General features: G+C 44.0%; 1 protein-coding gene across 4 annotated transcripts in view; it reads left to right on the top strand.

The window, feature by feature from the left end:
• zdhhc5a (zinc finger DHHC-type palmitoyltransferase 5a) overlaps positions 1–24,455 on the top strand; it is a 36,364-nt gene that overhangs the window by 9,538 nt on the left and 2,371 nt on the right. For 2 of the 4 annotated variants that reach the window (XM_038714637.1, XM_038714636.1), the window contains exons 2-11: positions 648–2,606; positions 6,403–6,524; positions 10,151–10,308; positions 11,985–12,157; positions 12,644–12,746; positions 13,704–13,795; positions 14,139–14,265; positions 17,193–17,301; positions 17,389–17,498; positions 21,620–22,761. In XM_038714637.1, the coding sequence (XP_038570565.1) occupies positions 2,443–2,606; positions 6,403–6,524; positions 10,151–10,308; positions 11,985–12,157; positions 12,644–12,746; positions 13,704–13,795; positions 14,139–14,265; positions 17,193–17,301; positions 17,389–17,498; positions 21,620–22,761 (2,300 nt within the window). In that variant the 5' untranslated portion in view covers positions 648–2,442. Of the gene's footprint in view, positions 1–647; positions 2,607–6,402; positions 6,525–10,150; positions 10,309–11,984; positions 12,158–12,643; positions 12,747–13,703; positions 13,796–14,138; positions 14,266–17,192; positions 17,302–17,388; positions 17,499–21,619; positions 22,915–24,455 lie in introns of those variants that run through there. The other 2 variants (XR_005443928.1, XM_038714638.1) reach the window with 2 other exon arrangements.

Raw genomic sequence — 24,455 nt, 5'->3', positions numbered from 1 at the left:
TTTACCGGTGAAACCTCCCTGGTTCAAGAGAGGAAAGGGAAAAAAGTGCCGACTGCCGTTACCTTTGAGCTCGTTAAGCCCGAACGTGTCCGTTCCTTGATTTATTTATCTTCCTTCAGTCTGTAAGGGTCCACCCATCAACAGGATCAAAACGGCTTTTTATAAAAATGAATCTAAGTTGTGAAACCTGTCACGCTCTCTGCTAACTTCTGCCGCACTTCTCTCATCCATCCGTGTTGTTTTTGTGATGTTTCTTCAAAATAAAAGCGCGTAAGCCGTCTATCGGAGCTAGATTAAATGACATTTGATAATTTTTATACAAATATTCTGTTTGACATAAATAAACTGGTTCTTAGTAGCCTATTTCAGTTTTGTGTCCCAAATATACGCAGGGTCAACTCAGTGATTTTTAGCAAATAAAAGCCCGGGCTATTATTCAAAGTTTTACGGTACATATATAATAAATACGAATACATAATGTCGTCATCACATACCCGGCTTTTTATCATCCCAGCTGTGTGGACCGACTGCGCCTTATAGTTGTAGAGAGAGAGGACAACACATCTAAACCTGTAAATACTTTGTAAAGTATGTGTTTATGTTTCTTCTCCTCTGCCACCAACCCTTTCTTTCTCATCACACTGCAGGTGCAGCATCCTGACCAACCATCAGTCCGGATTACCCTGTTTTGTGAACGCGGCCGACCTGCTGAAGTTGATATTTAATATGCACACAAAGCGATCCGCGTCACTGGCCGCTGATCAGCACCGGATGGGGACATTTGCTTGCATTTCGAGGTTGGGAAAGAATACTTCAAACCTGAAAAACCTCAAAATACAAATGGCTCTAGGAGTCTCCCTCTCGCTCAACACATAAAAGCCACAGTTGTTCATATTTTTGTTGCGGTCATATTTAGGACGTTGCTCAGGGGATTGTTGTGGGAGGGTGTTATCTAAGCCTCGGTGCTCTTCGCTGGGGAAGGAAGCAGAGGGAAAGCCTAGGAAGTCCCTGGAGAAGAGCGCAAAAAGAAAACAGCCTGTAGCTGGCAGGCCAGCGCTCACATAACTAACAGGCACGGTTCTCCACTAACATCACGGAACAAGGAGCCCAGTGGGGGAACTGAGGTGTTGCTGCCTGCTAGTTGGGATAATATCTGTTCACACGTAACCCCCAGCGTGCTTTCTCAGCGTTTTATTTACATGGATGCTAATGGATGTTCTGCTGGATTCTCCCTCAGACGTTTTGGAAAGACCCGCAGCATCACCTGTTGCTTTCTGTTGTCCAAATCCATCCGTGGTGCAGCTGGCAGGTAAGGTGGTTTGAATCAGCCACCGGCAGGGCTCAGGGATGCCCCGACACAGGAAAACCAGGCTACTCCACTGGCCCGCTTACAGACTGTTGTTTCTAACACGAGTCCTGGACTGAAAGGTTCTCTACCAGAGAGCGAGCGAGAGGTTGTCATTTTTTTATTTACAAGACATTTTCTAACACTGCTGCTGATCTCCGGGTGCTTCAAACTCTAAATTTAAGAGAATCTCCCTACATTTTGCTAGCACGGCTCCAAACAGCCCGTCTCCATTTCAGGTCTTAACCTGCACTGTTTTCTAATTTGAAGAAAGTCACAGAGGAGGGAAAATAAAAAGCCAAGTCGGATTATCATCCCAGAATTCTTTCAAGCTCTCCTCTCCATTTTCCCTTTTTGTTTTTTTCAGCCTCAATTCATTTTTTTTTGCTGTTACAAGTCCATCTCCTACCAAACCAGGTCTACCTCTGTCAACTCTCGCACCTCACTAACCTCCCATTCATAAACCACTCAAATAAAACTGGACCAGTTCACATCAGGTGCAAGGTTAATCAGTTTGGCTGGAGTTCTCCGAGAGAGCGCCACACCACCTCAAAACTAAACTCAACACGTTTTTATTTAATCATTCCCACGATTTTCACCGAGCCTTTATTCACTTAGAGAATTTCTCCTTTTATACTGATATTACTCTAGAGACATGTAAGACTGGTCATTTTTTTCTTGGCTAGTAGTTGTAACTGATTGAGATGTTGGGTAGAACAGAGTCAATCCAGTATCATTTATCTCAAGCTCTGTAAAAGATAGCTGTCTGGACACCTCTCCTATTTACAATCTGTGGCTGGTTTGTTGATCCTGCCTTCCCGCCTGGGTTTTTTTTTGGCCGAGAGGAAAACACTGGCTTTTACAGCCGAGCAACTTGTAAGCTCCTTTTAATCTCTCTCACACACAGGAGATCAGGATTGACCTAAGAACCTAAGAGAACAAGTGTTTGCTCCTCCTCCCATCTTGGTGGGAAACGTAAAGAGGAAGCCCTCAACTATCTTTTTATCTCTCACACCTAAATGAACACATAACTCTGAATGACGAAGTCCGTCGCATAGCAGCTGCTGACCAGACACGCGCATCTAACACAAGAAGTGATGCCAGGTGGCAGCAGTAAGAGTGGAGGGCGGGGTCCATCCTCGTCACCCCTTCCCCACGGCGCCGTCCCGCCCAGCAGACCCCTGCGACCCTCCCGCTATGTCCCGGTGTCGGCGGCCACTTTCTTCCTTGTTGGCTCCACCACGCTCTTCTTCTGCTTCACGTAAGTGGCAAACGTGCATCGTCTCGCGCACACACAGGCCTGTTCAGGGTCTCTCACATTGTACATAGAGATTTGAGAGAGAATACTGATAAATGCCTCGATGGCGGCTCGGCCACTGTTGTGTGTTCAGCTTGTTACACCGCTCCCGAGTGGCAGACAGCTTGAAGTTTAAACCAGGCTTGTTCACTATAAGCTGGATCATTTTGAGGCTATACAGTAACATTTCATGTGTGCAGGAGAGCCAGGGCTGTTTATCCTGGGATAACATTTGCAAAACAAATGTACTTAAGACCGATGGCACCAGAAAACATTTTCTGTTTTTGTCGTTTGAACATTAAGTGTAAGATGTGTGAAATGTTGCATTTCTATACTCTTTTTGTCAAAGGTCATCAGATTAAAATGAATTACTATACAGCTACAGTAAAGATGTCCAGTCATTATTACAATTATATAATCAGCACTGAAGTAATTATATTAGAGCTGATCATGGTTTGGACACTTCATTCATGTTGTTCAGATAACAAGAACTAATCAAAGCTGGAGCAGTGTTTGAAGATCCCACTTAGTTGGATGAGGTTTAACAGGTAGTTGGATAAGATTAGTAGGTTATTAATAGTAGGGCTGGGCAAGAAAGCAAAAATGATAATTATCGCAATATAATTTTCCTCAATAACAATATAACAAATGTTCAATGTATCGTCAATAAATATTTGCTTTAGTAATATTTGAATCACAAACAAATTAGCACCTAATTTGTCTTTTAAAATATTTATTTTGTTGAAAAAGATAATGGTTTTAAATGTTCTAACTCAGACTTGTGAAGTGATCCACTGTTTGGCATAAAGAAAAGTTTAACCACATAATTTAACCATCTGGTTTCTTGAATTTTTATTTAGGAGCAAAAATCCACCTTAAAACTACTGATTTAAAAGAGATTGTGATAATTATCGATATGAAATGTTTTTAGCGTGATAACATTTTTGGCCGTATCGCCCAGCCCTAATTAATAGTTTTGGGTTTTTTTGCCTCATCGATAGCGAGAATAGAGAGATGTGGAACAAATGTTCACCCAGGACAGAACAGATTTAACCATGCTGTGCTGCAGACTGGAACCAGTCTGGACTGTGTTGTTGTCCGTCAACAAAAAGAGCTTGAGTATGAATGCAGAACTTGGACTGAACTAAGGTAGTTTTCACATGTAAACGGCCTCAGTGTGGCCGTCAGCCCTGCACAGTGACAGGATGCGAAGTCAGTGTTGTTTTGCTAATTTCGCTGACTGTGTGTGGTAAATGTGGTGGGGTGTCGGCTCTTGTGCTTCAGATTAGGGAGATAAAATAGGCCAACATCTGTCACCCTGACAAAAGCTCATCATCCAGTCTCTTACCGTTTCTTTCTGTCAGTCAGTGTTTGCATTGCTGCACTTCCTATTATTTTTTCTTACTAGTCAGTGAATGCAACGCTTTCTTTCTGAAAAACTAGGGAATAACACAAAAATCCTAAAGTATGCATATATTTTATGTTTGCTTGTTGTTTTAAATAATTGGAACTTAATTTTTTGCTATGTGTATATAGTGAAATATCAAAACAACCTAGCAACAACTACATATCGGCACACAGCGTGAGCCATGCCAGGTTTATTTTCACACACACATTTTCTGCAAAAACCCTTAGTTGGTAATTGGAAGTGGAAGCTGCGTCAAGCAGCACAGAGCAGGGCGAGTTCACTCTCCAAACGTTTTGCGCTGGTTAGCAACATGTTCGGATTGAACGACATGTTTCCTTGCAACGTTCTGCAGCGGGCTTCGAGGTGTGTTTTCTCCCGATTGGTGGGCGCGTCTCAGGTGTTGCCCAATCAGCTGCGACAAGTTTGTAAACACAACGGTGTTAAAAATGCAGGAAAATTCAGTGTGCTTGCGTTCACAGCAGGGTGTTCAGGGAACCACAGTTTCCGTTGAAAAAAATGTTTTGCTACGTTTTGTCGGCGCTGAACTCGCCCCAGATGAACCAGACAGGAAGTCAGACACAGAACGGCTAAGAGAATCTGGTAGATTTTCAAAATAAAACACCCTTTGCAGACTCCCGATCGTACATCAACAATAAATGCAATTAAAACAGACTGCAAAGAAACAGTTTAACTACGTAGCTACTTAACCATAGTTGAAACGCAAAAATCAAGGACAACTGAACAAATACGCAAAATCAGACTCCATGTAGGATATGTAGCCCGCACAGAGCGGAGCGGGCTCACAGAAAGATGTTCTCCGTAGTTGAAGCACACAAAATGACAAATTAACAACATGTAGGCTGAACTCTCTGCTGCTGAAACACTTAAACCGCGGCCTGTGTCGGTTCTGCTGGCGCCATCATCCCACGTTTTCCTCTTGTGTCGCTTGTTGTTGTAAAATGTACACGCCCTGTGCCCGCTCTGATTGGTGAGTGGGACCGTAACAGGAGGCGCACGGCGCTTTTGGTTGTAAATGTAAATGCTCCGTACTTGTATAGCGCCTTTCTAGTCTTTTCGACCACTCAAAGCACTTTTACACTACATCTGCATTCACCAGTCACACACATTCATACACTGAGCCTAAGTGCTCAAACGGAAACTAGCATTCACACACATTCATACGCTGGCGGAACAGCCGCCAGGGGCAATTCGGGGTTCAGTATCTTGCCCAAGGACACTTCGACACGCAACCAGGGGGAGCCAGGGATTGAACCGCCGACCCTCCGATTAACGGCCAACCCGCTCTACCTCCTGAGCCACAGCCGCCCAAGTCGCCCATTGGCGAGCAGATCTGTCACACTAGGATGACAACGGAATGAATCTGTAACAGCACGACTGTTTAAAACGGGTCAGATGCGCTGTATAGTTAAACTACATTTTAATCGCCGTCTTCACGGTCAGCCCATTGCGTTCTTTTATATCGCAATTTCGATATGAAAACGATTTATCGTTCAGCCCTACTGCTGAAAATAAAAAAGTGCACATTTCCCCCTGTAGGAGTCATGTCTGTTAAAGCTGTTAGGATATTTTAGGCAACAGTTAAGTAGGAACCAAGCGCCACAGACCGGTTGGAGAGTGAGACGATTGAGAGGCCGACTAACACATTGATGGTTTTGGTCTTTTTATGACGATAACACAAAGAGAAAACTTCCAGCCTTATCATTCAAAGTGCTTGACCAATGATTCAGCTCACTTTGAATCATCCTACACTTTTACAGGTTTGAGCCTACTGACATGTTGTGAGAACAACTCCAACTCGAAATCCAGGCTCATGTGAAATTATCAAACCAACTCCTGCTTATCCGTAGGGGTGGGAATCCCCAGAGGCCCCACGATACGATACAATCGCAATACTTATATTGATATTACTGCAATTTTATACACATTGCGATGTATTGGAATTTATTACTTTTTTCCAACTTAAATTGTGAAAAACTCTTTTTCTAGCGGGCTGAAAAAGCAATTGATTCTATTATTATTGTACCGAAAAGGTAAAATTCTTATGTACATTTTATGTAATAATAGATCGATACTTGGCGTCCGTGTGTCGCAATACTATGCTGTATCGATTATTTTTTTTTTCCTCCCACCTCCACATGTGTTCTAACAGATTCTAATAATTAATATAACCAGCCTGTCTCAGGCTCTTGTTTTATTTACAGTGATGAGAATTATAAATCTGTCAAAAGACCAACAAGTGGCAACTTCACTGTTATTACAACTGAACCTTATAATGTGACAGAAGTTTGATGTTTTCCCTCAGAGGCACCGTCTTCTCTTTTCATGTTTAAGGTGTCCGTGGCTTTCAGAGCGTTTCTCAGTGGCTGTGCCCATCTACAATGGAGTCATCTTCCTGTTTGTTTTGGCTAACTTCTGTATGGCCACATTCATGGACCCCGGCATCTTCCCGAGAGGTGAGTGCGTCGACGGTTTTAATGTTTTGTGTGTGTGTGATGTTTTGTTTCCAAATAGGCCACTAAATAATGTCTGCTGGATGTTTTTATATTGCTGTTTTTGTCAAATGGGGGAAAAAAAGTGTTCAAAGTGGGCTTCACCATTAATCTAACCGCAGCGTTAAAGACTACAACCTACCATAAGAGAGTGAGATGATTAAGAGACCGACTAACACATGACCCGGTCCGGCCGCTCAGAGACGGAGATACGTCGTCGGCAGCTGAGGCGGTCAGACAGAAGAAAACAGGGTTTGACTAGCCGGCCGTTTAATGTTAGCTGTGTAAGTGCCTTTTGGTGTTCAACATGTTTAACTTGTCAGTGCCAATCACAGCCTGGATGGGGCGGGACAAACAAACAGCAAGTTTGACGTAGGCCTCCTACACTACAGCAGACTTTCAAATGTTGAACTCTATGATCGACAAGTTAGTACGTTGTATTAACAAAAATTAGAGACCTTTTTCTTGCACAAGGATTATATGAATAATAGAGCAAGTACTAAGTACTGTTTTAAAACGATCTACCCCCCTTCCTTAAAGGGGAAATGAAACATCCATGTTTTGGCAGTGGTAGTAACTACATATTTAAAAAAATCACCTTGCATTAAAATTTATTTTAAAAAGTTGTTAAAACCACAGATATGACAAAATTATTAAAACGGTGGCGATGGTGAATTCGGGATAACTTTTTTTGAGGAATTTCAGCTGTTATGTTGATACATCAGATAAATCATATGCTGCTATGGAAAGATTTAGGCTAGGGAACTGGGTTGGGAGGTGTAACGTGTTTATGAATGCTGCTGTTTGGACCGAGAGAGACGCTCATGATGATCAGCTACGTTTCTATAATAGATGTTGCTGAATATTTATTTTGCTGTGGGGATCTTTGATGCTGACTTCTGTGGGTCGCTGAATGCCCTACCTGTCTCTTCCCTGCCTGGCTGGTGCGTTTTAGCGCCCTTTCCCTACGGCGGACTGATGCCTCTGTCCCGCTGTTGTCAGAGTATGTTATAGAGCACACATTATAGGCAGGGAAAACAGACGGAGCAACTTCAGGCTTTAGTCTGTTGGTCCGGCAAACAACTAGTTTACCAAACTCTAAGGTCTTCTCCTCAATGTAATCCTCCTCCAGAAAATGTTCACTGCAGTCACTGGAGTCAGCGGCCATCGGAGGGCGCTCTCTCTTCAGAGCCGTTAGCCAGCGCAGCAGTACAGTTTCCCGTTTCAGCGACAGTTTATCAAAATGGACTGTTTTGTCCTTGGCTTTGACCCTGTAAAACTCGTTTTTACATCCAGGAGCAGTACAATAGTGGCCTCCCTTTTGTTTTCTCCTGTGCTGTGGCTCCTCAGTCTCCATCTTCCACTAAGCTACCGGTCTTTCACTAACTTAACCTCTTTCTTTCGCTGTCTCTGTCGTTCACTGAGCTTTTACTGAACTCAGCCCAGAGCCTTTAAAGCCAACCAACCCCGTGACGTCACAGGTTATAGTAGTGCACAATGGTGGCGCAAAAAATATAACGGTGTTTCTTTTTTCTTTTATATATTTACATTAGTCATGTTTCTTATATGATTATTGATTAGAGTGGAAATCCATCTTGTAAATCATGTAAACTTGACTGAATGCTTCATTTCCCCTTTAAGAGTTATGTTTTAAAAGCTGCTTTCTTTTTACATGTTTATTTACAGCATTATGTGTTGATATTTAAATCATAATAGGCTGTATATTAACTTATTTATATATATATATTAACTTAACGTATTTTTCTCTGGGCTGGAACTTTTGAACTTGATGGCGCAATTTGTTATTAAAGTAAAAAACTTTATTGTATGTCTCATTATACAAAAACGCTTTCTTTTTTCTGCAAAGTAACCTGAGTTTTGGGGGCCTAAACATATTTGAAAACTCACCAAACTTTGCTCATAATTCAGACGCGGTGAAAAATCTTGTATTTTATGGGTTTTGCAAAATGGTTCTTTCCCGCCCCCTACAGAGCAGCCCCAGGACAAAGTTTCACCTACGGGTACGAAATTTCTGTGGTACGTGTATCATGTCCAGAAGCACAAAAAAGGCTCTTGGAGCCATTGCCTAAACCAAACAGGAAGTCGGCCATTTTGGATTTAATGGTCATTTTTGGCAATTTACACACTTTGTACTTTAACGAACTCCTCCGAGGAATGTACTGTAATGTACCACTCCGAACAGGTTGGCCAAATGAACTTCAAAACTGTCCCAGGACACCCTTAACACATTGATGAGGCCATGTTGTAAAACTTGTGAATTTTCGGTTAACGGCGTGGCGGCGAAGTGCCATGCTTTTCGTCAGTGGGCGTGACTGTGTCCTTGTTAATAAACTGTGTTACTTGAATATTTTTCACTGTGCTCCTAAATTTCTTTGTGGAACGTACTCCTTGGGGAAAAGAGTAAGCGTTGAGCCCTGCTACAGGAAGTCATTCCTTCCCACTGCAATAAAAATATACGACGACTCCCCTCTGTGCAGGGAGAGGAGATTTATTTGTTCTCAATGACCATGCACATTCTAAACTCGTTTACACAGATAAAGTCAGAGAGACTCATCTTTAAGGGCTCTATGTAATTTTCCCAAATGAAATCACTTCTTAATAAATCAAATTTTTACTTCCTTTTTCTTCAATGGCTCTAACCTCCATTTAGAATTGAAGCTCACGGCTGTTTTCTCTGTTGCTTGCATCAGGCCAGTATTCTGCTGCTTTTGTCTGCTGCTTTTGTGAAGACACTGTGTCGGGATGCAGCCCCGTGTGTGCGCTCTCTCCCACTACAGCGACAGCAGCGCAGCTAACAATATGCGGCCCTCTAACACCATGAAACTACCGGCTCACAACACAGACTCCAACATAAACTCAACACAAGGATGCAAGACAGTAAAGGTTTATGTGCTGAAGCCTGCCAGACCAAACGAGAATCAGATGATGTCAACTGAAAACACAGTGAACATTAGAAAGTCACAGAGAGTAAAGTTAGCTCGCCGGCGAACGCGACTCATATTACTAGCCTGCAAGAAATTATGTAATGGTAAAAAGCAAATGTGGAGCGATTTGTTTACTAGCCTAAAGTGATGCAGGGCAGGCAGCTAACGCTACATTAGCTTAGTTTGCATTTAATGTAGATTTATTGTGGTTTTAAGCGATGCTCAGGTAGCCGGTGTTTATGTCTAAGCCGGGAATTCTGAAGTAACAGAGCCTGAACATGTCTGAACAAAGGCTTTATTATAATTTCTCTAAATATTATTTCTTAAAAAAACTTTTTTTTAGTTTTTTTTAAGCGAAGTATGTATAAAAAATCTTTCAAAAATAAATAGAAGGATGCGCAGATGAGATTCTCCACCCAGATGCATTTATTTCCCTCCACCATTATAGATAAGCAATTGTAGATTGTATGATAACTGTCACTTTTCATCCCATGAAACCTGTATATCCGCTGCTAACCAATCTAGACTAGCAGAAAACATGGTGCAAGCAGGATGTTGATTTCCTGCAGTATGTACAAAAACAGAAACGCTCTTTATTGTTGAGGCGTGTTCATGTGTGTGTGTTTTCTGCTCCCATCTCTGCAGCCGAGGAGGACGAGGACAAAGAGGATGACTTCCGTGCTCCCCTCTACAAGACCGTGGAGATCAGAGGGATCCAGGTCAGGATGAAGTGGTGTTCAACCTGCCGCTTTTACCGGCCACCGCGGTGCTCCCATTGCTCCGTCTGTGACAACTGTGTCGAGGTGTGTCACGCTTTCACCATTTACATATAATACAGACATTATTCATGTACACGCTCTCTAAATAAATTATGTTTCAAAGTTCCCTAATACGGCTGCAACATGCACACTTATCAAAAAGCTCAAATACAACCACCAGCAGCACTTTAGATGCATTATACACCCATAAAATGTTTCTGTAATGGACGCCAAGAGACTTTGTATTCTCCCGACTCACATGAAGGTATACATTGGTGTGACAGCAGGCATACCCAAAATGCACTGGGTTCATGTCAAAGCCGCAGTAGTCCCCCCCCCCCCCCCAAAAAAAACGTTATTCCCCTCTGTTTGTCATCATGCCATTTAGGGATCACACAAAAACAAGATGTTTCTTTTCCCTTCAGCATTTATATATATATATATATATATATATCAACTTTCAGACAGCTGAGACTTAACTGAGTTTAGTAATCCACCGCTGTGGACGTGATGTCTGCTCTTATTGTTGTGAGATTTGTTTAATGGTTGCAGGATAACACAGTCAAAAGTGAACTTTGACTGGGAAAAAGCCCACGCTGTCAAAAAGAAAAAAGAAAAGCTAATGCTACAGTCACCATCTATAACAAAGAAGACAAATCCAAAACAGCTAGACAAGGTTGTGTCTTACCTCCGTTCACAAAGCCTCATTACTATGGAAGTAGCGATAAGCCTCAGAGCTTGGTAGCTGATCATCGCAGACCATTCACCGGCTAAAATGACAAAGAACACTGGCAGAAGATCAAAGCAATTGTTCATTAATGTGAGCAAAGGCGCAGATCTCATGACAACTTCAGGGGGACCACAAACCTGGAATTTTATCAAGACTGGTAGGATTAATTTAACGCTAGCTAACAAGCTAGTTAAACTGAGTAGTTGGGAACCTCTGTTATGTATCTGGCTGGGGAGAAGTTAATTTACTTAAGGTGGAAAGATTTTAAACCTTTTTATTCTGTTGATGGGTGGATATAATCTTTTTGTTTGAAGAAAATGACTAATAATTGTGGGGCTCTCTCGGACCGAACGGATCAAATTGTGATAGTAAAAAGTTATTTTTTGGGGGTTGTGATGCAAAAAGAAATTGGGAAAATGGTTTGGCCACTAGTAAAATTAGTAAAACTTCCAGGGGGCTTGGAGAATGTGCGATGCTACCAAGCCGACCAAGAACAATTCTAGCATCACTGCGACCTATAGGTATATTTTTGGGCAAGGTGCGTGTTAATGCGCGGCGTAGGATATGTAGCTAGGCATAGGCTTTCAGATTCGATGCAAAAGTTTAAATTGGCTTTTACAGGGCCTCTGTCACAGGACGCAGTTCACGTACTACAGAGATGGAATCTGGGAAACCTACTACAAAGGTACCAGAATGAAGTTAACCCTCAGCTTCATTCACCAAATTCCCACTTTAGTTCCCACTAACTGTTCAGACCACAAAGGGGGGGGACATGAACTAGACCAACCAGAAAGTGTCCTTCATGTGGAAATGAATTTGAAACTGGTCAATTAAATATATATTTTCAATGACATATTTATTAATAATTCATTTGAGAGGCAACTTCATGTTTTTCAGAAGTAAATGCTGTGTCAGTGTTGGACGGTGCAGACGTATGCCGTTCACTGTACTAGTTTTCTTACCACAGTGTCTTTTAACTCTCATTACGTAGGACTTCGACCACCACTGTCCGTGGGTGAACAACTGCATCGGCAGGAGGAACTACCGCTACTTCTTCCTCTTCCTCCTGTCCCTGACAGCTCACATCATGGCTGTGTTTGGCTTTGGCCTGCTCTTTATCCTCTACCATCGCCAGAACATCGACCGCCTGCACGCCATCGTCACGTATCCTTTATGGACCTGGCCCGTGTATATTTTTGTCCTCTCCGATACCGTTCAGTTACAGTGTTGTCCTGCTCAGCAATGACTGAAGTTTTTTCCTTCGCACAAGTTGTATCAGATTTCCTGAGGATTATTTTCAGTATCGCGTGGGAGGATTTCACTCCCTTTGATAGCACATTGAGTTTTTTGTGCTAAGTACTGTTGGCACATCAAAGTATTTTAATTACTAGAAAATATGGCAATGTCAGGCTGTGATGATTTGACTGGGCAACAGATTTCCATGATGAATTCTAATTATTTGGTGACTCTTGCTTGTCTAACACCACCACCAGGCCAAGCTGTCCATTTATACACAAGGAATATTGAAACCTTACGGGCGTATTGCCGTGAAGTCTATCAAAATATTATGCTTTCAGAGAGGGACTTACCATTTTCCATGTATCTCTTGAATCTTAGTTTCTTAAGATTCTCCTTGACCTGTGCTGTCAGGCTGGCTGTAATGTGTGTCGCAGGCCTGTTCTTCATCCCTGTTGCTGGCCTCACTGGTTTCCACATTGTGCTTGTGGCCAGAGGCAGGACTACCAATGAACAGGTAGGAAAACTCAGTGTGTACCAGTGACAGGTAAGAGTGTCCCAGAAATCCTGTAGTTGATATTTGAAAATGTACAGTGATGTACATTTAGATTAAGTATCCATGCCTTAAATTATATTAAAGTGGTCATATTCTGCTCATTTTCAGGTTCATAATCTTATTTAGGGGTTGTACCAGAACAGGTTTACATGGTTTCTTTTTCAAAAAACACCATATTTTTGTCATACTGCACATTGCTGCAGCTCCTCTTTTCAGCCTGTGTTGAAGGCTTCGTTTTAGCTATGGAGTGATACATCTGGTCTCTAAATGATCTTTGTTGGGAGTTGCACATGCTCAGTTCCTTGTTAAGGACTACTAGCCAATCAGAAGCAGAGTAGGGCGGGTCAGCGAGAAGCCGGTAAACAGCTCGGGTTCAGCCGTACGTGTTGCCGACCGGCTCGGCAACATGGACTGGAGCGAGAGTTTCAGAGCGGTGAGTTATTAATCTGTATCCATAAAGTTTTAACTGAGCTCTGTCTCTACATCACAGGAACAACTTTATGTCCACTGACTACCTGGAGGGTAGCTGGTGTTTGGAAGGGAGAGGAGAGCTGTGTGCTGCAGCTCGCTGTTTCTGAGGGCGTGTCGGAGTCGCCGCTTGGCGAGCGTTATATGAGGCGCGTTTAGCTTTCATCCCTGTGACGTCACAAGGATGAAAGGGAAGCGGCTGGACTACAAACGAGCTGTTTTCAGTTCAGAGCAGAGTTTTCTGTGGGAAATGGGTTTTTTCACTTTGCAAAGGGATATAACTCAATAATAATAATATAATAAGCATATTATGACCTCCTAAAATCTTGAAAATTTAACAAACTTTGATATTGCTCTCATCTTTTGAATGAATGTTTGTACATCTTAATGCTTGTTTTTCTGTGTAACTCTGTCTCTCTCTCTGTTCTGTCTCCTTTTGTCTTCCCCCAGGTGACAGGGAAGTTCAGAGGAGGTGTTAACCCCTTCACCAATGGCTGTTGGAAGAATGTCTCTCATGTCCTCTGCAGCTCACTAGCACCCAGGTGCATTTTTTTAACTTCTAATTTAACTACTGCTCTCTCAGAATGGCTGATCATAAGCATAACATAACCTGACAAAAGCACGTCTCTATCCATAATCCAGACACAGCACCAGACATTTCTGACTTCGTCAGTGTGCGCTGTACAGCCACACAGACAAAACATCCAAAGCCCATCAGAGAAAATGAGAATGATCGGAGTATTTAGGTCTTTATCTTACACCTGCCCTGAAGATATGCAGCATGTTCCAGAGTTCAGCTAGTGCCTCACCGCGTACAAAATAAAGCTTGTAACAACAGTGTGCTTGTCGTGGTTGATCTTTATCATGTGTCTGTGCTCTTTAAAGGTATCTGGGCAGAAAGAAGTGTGTGCAGAGTGTGTGTGTGCAGCCTCCGTTTCTGCGGCCACAGCTGACGGAGGCCCAGCTGGCTGCAAAGATCCTGGACAACGGCATTCAGGGAGAACTGCACAGGGTGAGAACAGCTGGATGTGTGTGCCATAAAAACTGCTGTGTCATCATCCTGGCTTTGGGTAGCGGCTGATGCCGAATACTGATGCGTTTACCGGTGTGAAATGAGTATGTTGTGTTCCTCGCTGCGAGGAAGAGACTGGGAACCGTTCTTTCGCAGCATCAGGCTTGACAAGAGGTGAAATGCCTCCACACTGATAACCCCTTGTTTTTAGCTCTCTCCACGCTTTGTTAGCTCTCCTAGCAAAATGTTTGGGTCTACTGGTGCCCCTTGTCACAGATACCCAGTCCAGCCATTGATATCGGTATCGGATCAGTGCAGCCCTACTTTAGATCAGAACATTGGATTTGAAATTGATCATCTTATAGCAGGGCTGCACGATTTCACCTAAAATCAAAATCACGATTTATTGAACATTTTACCTCGATTACGATTATTTTGTTTTTAATGTTGGGTTTTTTGCCCTCATAGTTCACTGACAAGGTTCGTACTGTAAATATGTTCAATTATTAAAGCTGGGATTCATTTATTTTTTTTGATTCACAGATTTAAAAAAATCCATTATCTAAATGTTAATTGATAAGGTGATGTTGACGTCCGAATGATGGAGACACGGTTCCCCCATATTGCTTTGCTAGCTTCCTCTCCTCATTCATCAAAGGACATGTAAGCTATGTGACAGCTGCTGTTATAAGAGCGGTGGAGTTAACGTCAGGTCTTTTAAGGAGCGCCGTGTGTGTTCGTAGCGAGCGAGTGGTGGAGCGAAAGAGGTGAGAGCGAGCGGGCAGAAAGTGACGGAAAAAGCAAGCGAGTTTGTAAAATGGATGTCTGACCGCCAACTGCTGGAAAGTGAAGCGCCAGCTGACTCCGGTCTGGAAGCTGAGCAGGACTGGACGTGGCGGAGTCACATGACCACACACACACACACACACACACACACACTAGTATGTTTTTAAGGGGAAAGTACATGAACACACACTGTAGGGAAAATATTTATAAATAACCGACATGGTAAAGTTACGTCGGTTAGAGGCTCTGAAGTTTTGTTTTGAATACTTTTCAATTAATGGTCCAGTACATAGTTTTAATGGCATTTTATTTATGGTAAATGGTGGTACTTTCTAGTCGTCCGACCACTCGGAGCGCTTTTCTGCCGCTGATAGTGGAAGCTAAGGTGCCAACTCCTAATCAGAAATTAACATTCATACACCGATGGAACAGCCATCGGAAGCAGTTTTGGTTTTACCCAAGGACACTTGGATGCAGACTGCCGATCTTCTGATTAGTGGGCAAACTGCTCTCCCACCTGAGCCACAGCCGCCCCAAGTTCATTGCAGAAATATTGCAGGAAATGGGCAAAATTGCAAGCTATAATATATTTTGCAGCATTTGTATAAATAGGCTTGACCGCAAAACGAAAACAAAACAAAAACAACTCGACCACAGTAACATTGAATGTACAGAACAGGGCGCGGAGGGAAAAGATGTCAGGGTTTTTCCTCCTCGCTGCCTCTTCCCTGCAACATTAGCTGCCGCTGGCTGATAAATGTTATCAGTATTTCTTGTTTGTCCTTCATCGTCCACCATCAATCCGTCGGTTTATCAACCACATCACAAACATTGGGCTTTCTAAAGAAACTTCAGAATTACCGTGACATTTTACTAGAGCTGTGTACAGGGTGTCCGCAGGGTCTTAAAGTCTTAGAAGGTGATAAATTAATATTGTGAAAATTAAGGCCAGTAAAAAGTCTTAATCGCCTTTTAACAAGGTATTAAATTTTTGAAGATCTTTTTTTCAACGTGAAAATCCTGTTTGTCCAAAGAGTTTGTTTGCTAAAAGTGTAGGTGAACGAATTTATTCATAATGCATAGCCAAAAACACTAGACAGGCAGTGAGTAGCAACTGTGATTTGTCTCGATTCGTAACGTTAGTTACACTCTTTTCACTCTTAAACGCGCTCCTAAAAATAGATCCGTGTAAACCGGAAAATGATTTACGAATACAACCGACAGTAATCTCCCACCCCGCCGGACCCTCAATGCTAATCGCCCAAAACGTAGTCGGAGTGGCGATCAGGAGTGACGGGATTAACCCGGGTGGCCGGTCGCTCTGCGGACGCCTGAACAGCCCCGTTCCTGAAAAACAAAGTTAATGAATAAAAAAACAAGCCCAAACTGAAACGGCTGTAATTTGAATTAATATTATACTAGTGGTAAGTTATATTCTATTATATTGAATATAGTAACATAATATCAAACTTATAGTTTACTATTAAATTACCAATATACTTTTAAATTTAATGTTATAATATTATACTAATCCAGTCATTTAGACGTGTTCCTGTGCTGCAGCGCCTGCACTACTTACGTTATTCATCACTCAGTTTATTCTCCTCATCTTTGTTCCCTCCTGGCCTCTTTGAATTTTGTTGTATTGATCAAGTGGTCGATCAAAGTTGCTGGCTGATTTTAATCGGTTACAGTTGAAAAGGTCTTAAAAAGGTTTAGAATTTTACTTCAGGTTTCCTTTATATACCCTGTATGTAGTGATGTAGTCTACCAGTGTGAAGCTAACGTTGGACAACGAGGTCATACGCGAGTTTGAAGACGAGACTACTAGACAACAGCCAATTAATATGCAAACTCACCACCAACTGGCAGGTGAATGTACTACAGGTTAATCTGAAGGTCGGCGGTTCAATCGCTCCAGGCTGCATGTCGAAGTGGGCAAGATACTGAACCACATTCGGCCAGCGTATGAATGTGTGCGAAAGTGTAAAAGCGCTTTGAGTGGTCGAATACAAATACGGAGCGTTTACACGTCAATGCGTCTCCACTCATTGCGTTTCTGTCACTGTGTCTCAGTCGACTGAATGTCACACTTTGACTTCCTGTCTGAGATTCTCATCTGTCTTTTCTCTTCTTTCCAGTCCAAGTCCAGTCTGGAGATGATGGAGAGCCAGTCATGTGACGCTGAGCCTCCTCCCCCTCCTAAACCAGAGCTCCGCTACCCTGGGATCTCCAGAGGAAACACGGAGGGTAATGTTTCTTAACTGCTCTGCCTGTAACAACTCAACATCTTATTCCATGTTGATTTCACACTTTTTATTCTTTCTCTTCCTGCAGAGTGCAGTCTACTGAACAAAGCCCCTCCCACCCCCACCATGTACAAATACAGGCCCACCTACAGCCCTGGCAAGAACCACACAGCGCTCACACATGCTTATGCCAACCAGGTAATGCATAAACACACAGACGGGTGTTACACCAGGGGTCGGCGCTACAAAGCAAGTTCAGCATCCCCAGGATATCTTTCCATTATCTGGCTTCACCTACAATCGAGCAGACGGTTACCAACTCTGTAAATCGACACGGGGTTTCCCAAAGCGGTCATGAGACGGTTCCCGTTAAAGGGCTCGTGTTATCAGCAGAGACCAATCACAACACGGACAGATCTGCTAGCGGCAGAGCGTCCTATTTTACAAACGAAGATAGAAAGAAGTGAAACACGTAATCCGGCTGAAAGCGACCCAGCAGCAGGGAAACATCCCCCCCCCCCCGTGTGAATGTGGACGTTAACAGGCTGATAATTTCAGCGCCCCTCGTCAGAGCAGGAGGTCTGTTTCAGCTGTAGAGGCTGTGTGTCGATACCACGGGGGAAAACTCACACAACACTGATTAAATTACTGAATATAATTACTCAAATGTCTGATTAACGTCTTCTTATCTTACGAAGATATAATATTTATAATATTTACGTGTTTCCTGTTAAAACACAAAGCTAGGGAGGGACTTTTCGCAAATATTGATTGAGCCCAGTTTGACGAGACGGTATACAGTACCGAAGCGGTTTTCATGCCGGGTTCAAGGACTGGAGTCAGCTAATATGAGCGCTAGCAGCCCGAGCTAGCTGGCTAGTTAGCAGCATTTAATGCTTTAGCAAAAACTAAACTTCTCTGTCCATCCTGAAGCTCTGCGACGTTAAATCCCCTCGGCACTCTGTTCCCTGCCGGTCTTTTGAGGCTGTGTTCAGCTCCGGCGCCGCTAACGTTACCCGCCATCACTCCCTGCTGGGAAATCTAAAAACACATTCAAAGTCTGTGGGATCCTCCACAGAAGTGATGCCATTTTCCGAGAGAGCTGATTGGTCACTAGGCGGTGCTTTTTACAGCGTTGATCTCGAACAGCCTGCTTACTAGTACCGGCCTCTCGATACTAACACACAGTGTGGACGGTCAGTGTCTGAGTTTACATCACAAGGGGGGATCAGCGTGGGTGTGTTTTCCATCTGTGCTTCTTTTATCTCTTTGATTTCAGTCTAATGCATCTTCGTTTTTGTTTTTCCTTTTGATTTCCTGTCGGCCATCTCGGTTTGGTTTCTCAGTGGCTTTCTGTTGATCAGTATCAGTAAGTGATTGTTCTAAAAGCATTTCCTCCCCCCCCCCCTCCCCTCTTACCTTAACTTTGTTTCCTGCCTCTGTTGCTCTGGATGTGGGTGAAATACTGTCAGTGACTCATCGGTCAGTAAAACAGGTGTGCCTGAATAGAGGTGGACTGATGCAGATAAATTGGTTCTACTCAGTATTTGTACCCATGTCTGGTCAACATCCACCCACATGTCACTCTAGCACTCTGTGTTACTGTTGTTTTGGTTCTCCTTCATTTCTCTTTAGTTTATTGTTCCAGCTCTCACTTCTTTATTAGTTTCCTTGTCACTTTTCTTCCCCTCCCTGGTAGGAAATGTCGCCTGTAGATTGTTTACGGAGTTTGTCAAAAGAATTTGTTCACATTAGGGCTGACCCCCAATAGTCGAAGGTTCTATGCTTCGATGGGCGGAGCCTAATTCGACTGTCAATCTCACAGTCGAAGCTTCATTGCGAAACGCGGATCACGCCATTTTGGCGATATGGGGGTGCTCAACGTCTGATTTTACAAAGAACCACCAGTTTTCTCCCAATAAGTTAATAAACAGCCTGTTGCAAGAAACATTTTATAGTTTAATGCTGTAAATAAACATGTAAAAAGAAAAAACTTTCGATAAATGTTTTTAGTGCGTGAATAAATCCTAAATTGGAACCCTAACCCCGGGTCGGCAGCGCGCATGTGTAGGCGTAGCGTGTGTGTGTGCAGCGGCAGGAGGAGCTCCAGCTTCACCAGTGTTGTGCCGAGTTGTTCGCACCTCGCGGGACTTTCGGAAAATTTATCACCGTTGATGAACCACACAAAGAATATTTTATTGTTTTTAAATAGCAGGTTACTTGAAATAGACCCGTGAGGAACGGCGGCGTGCATGCAGCTGTCGGCGTGCTCGCAAAACTCTGCACAAGACCGGCGAATGGCCTGCGAGAGAGAGAGAGAGAGCGAGCGAGCTTCAGTTTAGCTGGAAATTTACAGTGTAAGATGAATGAATAGAGACTGCAGCTCTGCAGGAGCTTCTCAAGATTAAAGTGGAGCTACCGCAGTTGAGGCGTCAGGATATCATCTCGACTGATGTGATTTTTTTAAGGGCCGACACCGATATCAAAACTTTATTTGCTTTTAAGCATATGTTTAATTAAATGCCGTGAAAGAGAACTTTTCAACCCAAGTGCAGGGAGAGATATGGTATATGACGTGACATAAAACATATAATACAAATGCTTTAGTTATCGCAGCGCAAATATGCTTCATTTATTACAGCAAAACGGCCTTTGAGTTGGTTTCAATGATGTTAATTACATGTGATAAAAGGGAACCTGTCATTCAGAACTAGGCTGCTTCATTAATAATGACAACTATATAGTAAAAGTGACTATTCAACTCACTGCAGTCCATATATATGGATTAAAACAGGCCTCGAATGCTGTTCCATAAAGTCTGACGTCTCTAACAAGAGTAATCCTGCATCTTGGTTAGTGATGTGCAACAATAACTTTATAGCCTATCAATGTTATTGCAGATCAGCTGTTTAAATTAGAGATCAGCAGATGAGCTTGTTGGCGATGGCTGCAGCACTCAAGTTTAGGAGAGGGTAACCAAGGCAACGGAGTTTCATTCACAACGGAGGCGAAAGTGAAGTCGACGTTACATTTGCTAAAGCTCCATTATTACCAACATGTAAAAACACCCACTCTTACAGGAAGGTCATTTTATATTTCCAGTACGGCAGCTAACACAAGTTCCAACTGTGTCACTGCAACAGAGGACCTGAATCTGGCTTCCAATCCCACAGGCTAGGACTTTAACGCCAGCAGTCGTTTTTCCCACCAGATTTGTGACAACTCTGACTTGACACACACTTTGCATTGCTTTGCATCAAGTCCTGCCCCTTACTGTGCCTCTGATTGGCTAATCCTATCCCTGACCCTCACCTACCTACCACGAACACGCAGTACACTGTGTGCTTCCTTGCTTAGTGTGTTAATTTTGACAGGGTAGTGTTGTCTCAAATCAAACACTGCTGTTGAGCACTAACCTGAACTGACCCCCCGTCACAGAGGCCGCCTGCGGAGCTCCAGTATAACAGCCAGGCCTGAAGAAAGTCTGGTTTGTTGTAATTTACTTTATTATAGAATTATATAAACTAAAAGCAAGTATTGTATCCACAACTGTACACTAACAATGTAACGTCTGATATAATAATATAATAATAATAAAGTAACTGCAGTCCCCTTTTCCCCCGCCGCCACTTGCGGCGCTCCTTAACTCTGAAAACGTTTAATCACATTTTTGTTCCGCCATCACTTCTCGTAAAACTGTCGATATTGGAAATCTACACAGCTGATTTGTCACCTCAGAACTTCTCAGAAGTGGATTTAGGGATGAAATAAAAATGTATGAAAACTGTAAAATATAAAACTTCCTGTTGCCTCTGTCGGGCGCACGCAACGATGATGATGCAGTTAATAGTGACGATTCTCTCTGACCAATCAGCAGCCTGCTGTGTTTTCACCTCACCTCTTAGTGTCGCCTCAGCTCGCTTGGATCCTCGACGGAGGTGATAGGAAAAAAAAAGTAGCAGGTACAGGTTCCACATGGGAAAACCAAACGGAGGCGAGGCGAGCTGGTGGCGTGCGGCGGCGGAGGGGCTTTACAAACAGCAGTGAGACTATTTCTAATAAATAGATGTATTATTCATAAACCCTGTATTGCCATCAAGAAAAACAAAAGTAGGATTTATTTTATGTCAGGAACATGCTGTGTGGGCGGGGCATGGAGCAGTACATCACATGACAGGGAGGCGGCTGCGTCCTAGTCAGAGTATCTGTTCCTACGTACTGCTCTACTCTTCTCTGCTCAGCTTCTTGTTGTCTCTCTTCCCTCCTTCTGCCCCTCTGTCCTTCACCTTCCCTCCTCTTTCTCCTCCTGCTTCCTCCAGTTAAGTCGAGGGGAGAGTGTCGGCAGTGCCAGGGACTCCTCCTCCTCCACCTCCTCCCTCCTCCAGGCCAGCCAGCAGCCCGGTTTCCGCTCGCAGCCCAGCCTGGATAGGAGGGACACGTCAGCTGACAGAGGAGGGGGGGAGAGGAGGGAGGGAGGAAGAGAGGCGGGAGGAGGGGGCATCCCCGGCTACTCGCTTGGCGGACGCTCGTATCCCTCCTTCTCCGACCCCACCGTCCTATCGGGAGTGGCGTCGCGATCTTCCAGCTCCACGCACACCTCAGCGGGCGCCGCCCAAGTCTCCGAGGCTACCACCACCTCGACCAGCTTCAAGAGCTTAGCCAATCAGACGCCCCCGCCTCATCACCCGTCCCGCAACGGGAGCCTGTCGTACGACAGCTTACTGGCAGGCGGTGACGATTTCGACAAAGGAGTGGTGGCGGGTTCGGCGGCCCCTGAGGTTTCCTCTGGGAGACCCTGCACGCCGGCAGCAGGCGGCTACAGCTCCCCCTTTCTGTTGTCACAACAGAGAATTGCTGAGATGCACTCCCAGTCCTCCCAGTCCTCCCAGTCGCCCCTTCACCACCACCGCTCCTCCCACCACCACCACCACCACCACCACCCCCACCCCTTCCTCCATCGCTCCTCTTCCTCCACATCCTCCTCCCCGCCGCCTCCTCCAGAGAGGGAGCGACTGCTGGGCGAGCCCCACGCCGGCGTTCTCCCCCCGCCTGCCAATCAGGCCTCGGTCCCCCCCCCCTCCTCGGCCCCGCCTCCCCCACACCATCACCACCACCACCACCACCACCACTCCCATCACCACCACCACTCCTCCTCCTCTTCCTCTACTTCCCGCCCTCCCCGCTTCGCTGCCCCTCACGCACCACCCCACCACGCTTATCCCTTCCGCACCCGCTCCACTGACACCCCTCTGGGCTCCTCCTCCACGACCCACCCACCCCGCTCCCCGCACCCTCCACCTCTGGGAAAGTCGCTCTCTTATTCGAGCGCCGCCGCCGCTGAAATGCAGTATCGGCTGGTCCGAAAGGCGTCTGCGTCAGCTGGAGCGAACGCGGCGGGGGTAGGAGGAGGAGGAGAAAGTGGAGGAATGGGAGGAGGAGGAGGAGGAATACAAGCGCCGAAGTGAGTATGAGTTTCGCCTTTTGTCGGGACGATTGGTTTGCTGCTAACCCTGAAAAAACCACCTGCTCGCCTGAAAACCTGACTTCCTGATTGACTGCTCCTCCTCCTCCTCCTCCTCTTCCCTTCTCACCTCCTCCTCCTGCCAGATTTCCTGTGAGTTCCTCTTCCTTTTCCCGTTTGCTTGTCTTCCATTTGTCTGTGAGCTTTCTGTTAGAAGGACCTCGGTTTGTTTTTGTCCCCTGCATTATCGCCGTCTTCTGAATTGTGTGCCAGTGCATGAAACCTGTGACCATAGAAACCGTAACCATCAGCGTAGGGCGGGGCAACAAATCAATACTTCATTTTCCTCGTGTGTATTTGTTGAAAAGAAGATTTTATCATAATAGTTCTGAATGTTCTGTCTGACTGTAAAACTATCATCTGGTTTTTCCAACTTTCAGTCAGAAGCGACAACATCTTGAATTTTGACATTTATCCTGATAATTATCGATATCCAATAATATTTTTGGCCCTCTCGCCCTACATCAGTGTAACGGAGAAAGGAAGGAGCTAAGCGGGCAGTTTTAGTATTAGAATATAAGTAAACAATGTATGTGTGAAGAAAAACATAAAGCAGCAGCAGAACTGATAGTAAAGTGAGTGATTATAGAAAGAGGCAGTTAGAGTTGGCGTAGCTCCCAGGAATGAACAGCAGCACCACATCCAACCGTTTTGAGTTGTAGTTCAGTATCAGCTTAGTTCCTCTCGTTTTAGTGACGCAGCCAGACTTTTTACATTACGACCTTCTGACATGTTGACACGTGTGTGTGTGTGTTTCTGTCCATCCTGCTCATTGTTTGTGTGTGTTTGAGTAACTCATGCAGTTTTACTGCTGCTGCAGGTTGTGGACAGGATGTCTCATTGTGTGTCTTCGTTGTGACCTTGATGACTACAGGAGTGTGTTGAGCGTGAGTGCCTATAGTGTGGTCCTCAGATTAAGCGACTACTAAAGGAAACGCAGTGATCATTTCTCAGGAACATAGTGGTGTTAAGCTGAAAAAAGGGAGCTTTAGGTTCTGTTAAAACGGATTCTGGTCCGACAGGACCGCTGCCTGGAAGTGGACCAACGTCTGCTGAAACAGGGCGGATTCTGTGGCTCGTTTGTAGGAGTGGGGGCAAAAAAACCCGATACAGCATAGTATCGTGATGTTTGCCATGGCGATACACGGACGCCAAGTATCGATATTTCAGTATATAAATTGCAGATGGGAGTTTTAACTTTTTGGTACTAGAATAATAAAATCTATTGTTCTTTTAGTCCACTAGAAAACTTGATGTGACATGATAAACTTTAGATAAAATTTTAGATAAACGTTTAGATAAATGTTGACAAAGTTTGACTTTAGGGACCTAATTGGAAGTTGGAAAAAGGTAATAAATTACAATATATCTCAATATATTTAAAATCGCAACATAAATATCGTGATAATATCGTATCGTGGGGCCTCTGGTGATTCCCACCCCTTCTCGTTTGTGGCGTTGGAAGCAAATAAGAGATAACCGCTAGATGTGTGATTTTTAGCATGCTGCTTTTAAAAGTGAAAGCGCTACTAAACCCATCTGCTAACACCCTAATCAGTCAACGCTGTACTTTCATTAAGTCATAGATTCCAAGAAACTGTTAAAAACTCCTGGGAAGGACTGAAAAATATCAT

This window comes from Micropterus salmoides, unplaced genomic scaffold, assembly GCF_014851395.1.
Source record: "Micropterus salmoides isolate LMB-PRFRI ecotype aquatic unplaced genomic scaffold, ASM1485139v1 Ms_hic_scaffold_12, whole genome shotgun sequence".
Taxonomy (NCBI): domain Eukaryota; kingdom Metazoa; phylum Chordata; class Actinopteri; order Centrarchiformes; family Centrarchidae; genus Micropterus; species Micropterus salmoides.
The sequence above is the reverse complement of the archived record's forward strand: the minus strand, read 5'-3'. Positions and strand labels throughout refer to the sequence as shown.